Source organism: Vipera ursinii (assembly GCF_947247035.1).
Source record: "Vipera ursinii genome assembly, chromosome: Z".
In the NCBI taxonomy this organism is placed as follows: domain Eukaryota; kingdom Metazoa; phylum Chordata; class Lepidosauria; order Squamata; family Viperidae; genus Vipera; species Vipera ursinii.
In genome coordinates this window covers 101,710,653-101,716,094 of record NC_139517.1, presented here as the reverse complement: position 1 = coordinate 101,716,094, position 5,442 = coordinate 101,710,653, and the positions used below count along the sequence as shown (strand labels likewise).

General features: G+C 47.0%; 1 protein-coding gene across 1 annotated transcript; it reads left to right on the top strand.

Moving 5' to 3' along the window:
• Positions 1–205: 205 nt before the first annotated feature.
• OTUD1 (OTU deubiquitinase 1) lies at positions 206–2,768 on the top strand. The gene has a single exon (XM_083376463.1). It carries the CDS (start codon positions 537–539, stop codon positions 1,782–1,784), a length of 1,248 nt encoding a protein of 415 aa, XP_083232589.1. The 5' UTR covers positions 206–536; the 3' UTR covers positions 1,785–2,768.
• Positions 2,769–5,442: the final 2,674 nt, after the last annotated feature.

Genomic DNA, 5,442 nt, shown 5'->3' with positions numbered 1-5,442 from the left:
CCTGTCACACAACCCAGCGGAGGACGTGGCCCTGGGAGCGACCGCTCGGCCGGCAGCCAGGCCCCTCCCACCTTGGCGACGTGTGTCTCGCAACGTGCTGAAGGGCGGGAAGTAAACAAGGCCCGGCCTTTTTGGCCGCTCCCCCTCTGCCGGGCCTCTAGTGACTTCCAGAAGGGCCTAGGCCTGCGAAAGGGAGGAGGAAGCCTCTCAGAGCTGTGGCGCAGCAGGAATTCCCGCTCCGGCGCGGGCCGAGGGAAACGGGAGAGCGAAGGGGGGCGCTGTTTCTGCGGACCCGCCTCCCTGCCTGCATGAGGAACTGAGGAGGGGGCGGAAGCGGTCTCAGGACGGCGACGCCGGTGGTGGGGAGCGGGGATGCCAGCGGCTATTTTTACTCGCTCGCCTCATCCTTTCTGGCTACTTGCTCGGAGGGGCGGCGGCAAAGCAGTGGCTGCAGTGGTTGCTCCCTAGCCCGGCCCCTGCAGCCTGCCTGGGTTGCTGTGAGCGCCGCCACCGCAGCAGCCTATAAAGAGCCGAGGATGCAGCTCTACAGCACTATCGTCACTCATTATCCGGCCGCGGCAGCAGCAGCAGCAGCAGCAGCGGCGGTAGGAAGCGGCGCGTCCAGCGGGCCCGGAGTCGTTTTCAAAGTCTCTCCTTCGCCAGAGCCCGCGGGACAAAGCCCGGTTGGAATCGAGAGCGGCGTCGGTGGTGGCGGAGGAGGGACCCCGAGTGCCGTCACGGCGGGAACAGCCACCACCATGCCCGCCTTCTCTTGCCTGGAACTGCTGCCTCCGGCCGGGCCCGTGCAGAGGAAGCCGCCGCAGCAGCAGCCGCAGGTCTTTGGCTCCGCGGCACAAATGACCCGCCGCCGGCAGCTGGAGAGAGTCGTGCCCATCCAACTACTGCCGCACTCGGAGTCCGTCGGAGCGGTGGGGGAGTTGGACCCGCGGAGTGCTACAAATGCCCACCCGTGGCTGTTGCTGGAGACCAGCGGGAGCGAAATCGCGGCCGCCGCCCAGCCAACCTTGCAGCCGGAGCCTAGCAATCGCGGGCTCCGCTTCAACGAGCATTGCCAGGCCTTGCAAGCGGCGGCAGCAGCCGGCTCTTACTCGGGACTCGGAGTTGAATCTCAGCCCGCCACCACGTTGAAAGTTGCGGAGGAGGCGAGCCCCAGCCAGTTGCGTCAGACGGAGCAGAGCGAAAAACTGGCGCTGTACCTGGCCGAGGTGGAGAAGCAAGACAAGTACCTGCGGCACAAAGGTCGCTTCCGCTTCCATATCATTCCCGACGGCAACTGTTTGTACCGCGCCGTCTGCAAAGCCATCAATGGGGACCAGCGGCTGCATGGGGACCTTCGCGAACAGACAGTGCACTACATCGCCGACCACCTGGAGCACTTCGCACCCATTATCGAAGGTGACGTGGGAGAGTTCCTAATCAACGCAGCCCAGGACGGTGCTTGGGCTGGCTATCCTGAGCTTCTGGCTATGGGGCAAATGCTGAACGTCAATATCCACCTCACCACCGGAGGCAGATCCGAGAGCCCTACCGTCTCCACCATGACCCATTATCTGGGCCCCGAGGATCCGAGCCGGGGCAGCATTTGGTTGAGCTGGCTTAGCAACGGCCACTATGATGCTGTGCTAGATCGTCAGTGTCCCAATCCAGAATATGAGGAGTGGTGCAGGAAGACTCAGGTGCAGCGCAGGAAGGATGAGGAGCTGGCCAAAACCATGGCAGTGTCCTTGTCCAAGATGTACATTGAGCAGAATGCCTGTTCCTGAGAGAGGCATTGCATCCCTTGTCTGCTGTTCTGGTGCCTTAATTGTTCTCCATTTCTTTCTCTAGCAGTTGTAATTCTTACATGGAGCAAAAACCTGTAGAGAAGGAAGGGAGAGTGAGATTTATAATGAATGCTTATCTATAGATTATCAGATACCAGTTATTTTCCTATCTTATTTTGTGTATATAATGTTTCTTTTATTTCTGTACACTCTGTTCTTTAAGAGAGGATTTTTTTCTTTTTGCACTTTTTCTAGTCTGTTCACCGCCAAAATAAAATTTAATTTCATTATTTGTTTGCCTATAGGTTTTTTTCCTGGCCTAGATGGCTGATAGCATAACAGTTATTTTATATTAATATCTGACACATTCGCAGTATCATTCTTTCAGTGAAAAACTACATTGCTAGCCCACATTTTTCTCTTGGTAGATGAAAATAAATTTTAGTTACCCTTTAAAGATATAATTTTAATGCAAAATTTTTACCTAGCAACTCTCCAGAAAAATAACTGCTTCAGAGCAGGATTTCTTGAGATAATTATAATGTGGCTTCTTAGCAAAGGTTGAGAGCAGTTGGGCTTCTTCTGGATTCGGTTAGGTGGAATAATCTGGGTTTTCAATTTGATTGGTCTCTTTTGTTTGTTAATCACACAAACAATGTGGTTTTAACTGGCTCTTAGGAGTATAAATGCCTCCTTGTCTGCCCCTTGATAGTCTATTAGCAGCTTTATCACATTCTTTTGTTTCTAATTGGCTTAAGATGGTATTATGTACAAATATATTTATACTAAGTTTGTATGGTTTGCTGGGTCAAACATTCAAGGTAGAAACCACCCTCTTCAATTTTGCAATGAACTGAAGTGGTTAGATATATTTATTAAATGGAGTTTGTACTTTTTTTTATCTTGTGACTTTGGAATTTATACTGTATTTGTATAATAGCAGTATTCTTAGCATTCTGGAATAAATGTATAGTTTTGCTTGGATCTGTGACCTGTATCTGTGTGGGTAAAAACATCTTGTCTTAAACTTGGGAGTTTTTGGAGAGGCTGCAGAAAGGAAATGAAAGCTTTTGGCAAAGCCAGATTTCTTCTCTGGTACTTTGGCGCTAGGCTTGCTACCTGATCCACATGAGGAATAGTGAGTTGGAAAGAGCACATGAGGGTCAAGTGTGATGAAGGTAGAGGTTGGAGTATCTCCATGATCCTGTTGCTTCTACTTTTTGATAGTGGGGAAGGGGTTGAGAAGTCAAGACTATATGAACCATTTAATATATAACCAAGCTCCAAGGTCATAAAACTGGTTAGAAGATAACATTACTCTTACATATGTTCATGGAAAGGTAACCTCTTGGTAGCAAGGGACCATATTTTTGGTGAAGGCAATGATGCAAAATCAACAGAGCTGGGATTTTTTTTTCTAGGGGAAGAGGTGTTCACATGATTAAACCGAATTCAGTTTATTTGAGCTTTTAAGTGTGTTTTCCATTTCAAAATAATGTACTAATGATTGTAATTGCAGGGCCTGTGGTGGTGGTAGGAGCAGAATGAACTACGTATTGAGGCTAAATTAGATACCTAATACATAATAGTGCAGTGATGGCGAACCTTTTAGAGACCGAGTGCCCAAACCGCAACCCAAAACCCACTTATTTATCGCAAAGTGCCAGGGCCGCATCAGGATTGTTGTGCCCTCGGTGGGGGTGGGGACGGAGGCACCTCTGAGTGTCACTGGCATGAAAAAAACGGGGGGTGCAAAAATGGGCCACCATGCTGCAAGTCACAAAAATGGCTGCCACTCCTTGGGGTGCACAAGGTGCTGCACCATGCAAGAATGAGGCAGGGCTAGTGAGTATCACACAGGCACTAATCAACAATGGTTGGTGACCTCTGCTCTACCACCTCTACTTGAGCTTGCTAGTCGGCCGCTTTGCCTCCTTTGTGCTGGGTGGGACTCCTGCTCCAGGCGGCGGTGGTGGCCTGATGGACCTGCTGGTGGTGGTGGCACATGTGCCAACAGAGCGGGCTCGTGAGTGCCGCCTCTGGCACTCGTGCCATAGGTTCGCCACCACTAATATAGTGGAAGAGAAGTTTGGACCACAAAGTGGTAAAGATGTAACTTTATCACTGCATGCTGCAGGCCAGAAGACTCCCTACCCATCATTCCCAAAGGTAACAGTTTACATATTTAATAGAACTTTTCTTGGTGCTTAGAATTACAATATGATGGTGTAGTTGGTTGATCGCATACATAGAAATCAACTTTATTAAAATCAATCAAACATATTGAATAAGCATAAACATGTTATAAACTAATCAGGAATTCCGGGTAAAACAAATCCGGCTGTGCACTAATCAAATTGCAGAAACAACTTTTTATAGGAAGTATCATGATTAGTGGAATTAACGTAACATAAGGCTGCTCTGAATCAAATCCTATAAACTGATGTCCTAAAATGAATAGAATTTGCCCAAGAATATGGAGGTGGAGTCTGCTTGTTCTACGAGGAGTAGAACAATAAAGGTGTTCCTCTGTCAATCCAATCATAAAACAGGAGGGTTTTGCTACATAAGAGATTTTCAAGCCTGTTTCCTTGCAACGTTAATGAATGCTCCTTCAAGTTCAATATGTCCAGGGTTGCAATTGTGGAAAAATAAAGCTCTCATTTTAAATTGGATGTAGCATACAGAATTTTGCTCCAGAGTTCATTTTGATTAGCATCAATTTATAAACCAGAGTAGTCCTGTTTGGAAGTGGGAATCACCCAGCGGAAACCATGATTTGGATAATGAAGTGTCATTTGGTAGCTCTCCACCCACAAAATAGACGTGTGCTCTGTCCTTGGCAAAGTCATTTAATGCTTTTATAAAGCTGAATCCATTTATTAAAAAGTTGTAGATATAAACATAACTTTTAAAAAAGGATTTTAAAAAACTTTTTGGTGAGAGTCTGTTCTCTTTGGAAAACGGCAGGTGAAAAATTTCAAAGAAACAAGTGTCCTCGAAGGCAAGCTTTCTGATAACCGCCATTTATTGTAAGGCCTGAATAAGAGTTGGTTTGGCCATTAGACATAGAGCGAAGCTGATAATTTCAGGCACCATGTGTTTCATTTTTTTGTTAGCAGTGAAACCCAATATCTTTTAATGCTACATTTAAGAAAATGGGGTGGTGTCATCTGAATTTTCCATTGCATTGTATTGAGCTATGCTTTGAATTAAATTATTTTGGCTGTTGGACTTTGCAGATCTAATTTGGTGAGGTTCACCCCAAACTCACCTAGGCTCTGTTTGATGCCGACTTCATTTCCTGAGCTTCCTTAATACCCTCCAGATGCAACACAATTGCATTTTCACAATTCCTATGGTCATTATGTCTGCAAATTCTGGGAATTCCCAACATATCTACAGGACACCAAATTAAGGAGTGCTGATCTAGGCTATCAAATGAGCTAACAGAAAACTTTAAAGCGTTATAAATTCAAAGGTCTGATTTTCCACATTGAGTAGTTACTGTGGGAAATTATGTATTCTGTATCAGGAAGTGACTAGAGTCAATGGAACATAAAAGATCTACTGGTTGAAGCGGAAGGCCGGGCAAGCCTGACATTCTGTCACCTGGTAGCCCGCCAGAAGCACTAACTCAATATTTTATTCGATACAC

Excerpts from the sequence above, each read along its gene's own strand:
- OTUD1 (XM_083376463.1), top strand. The coding sequence starts at position 537 with ATGCAGCTCTACAGCACTATCGTCACTCATTATCCGGCCGCGGCAGCA.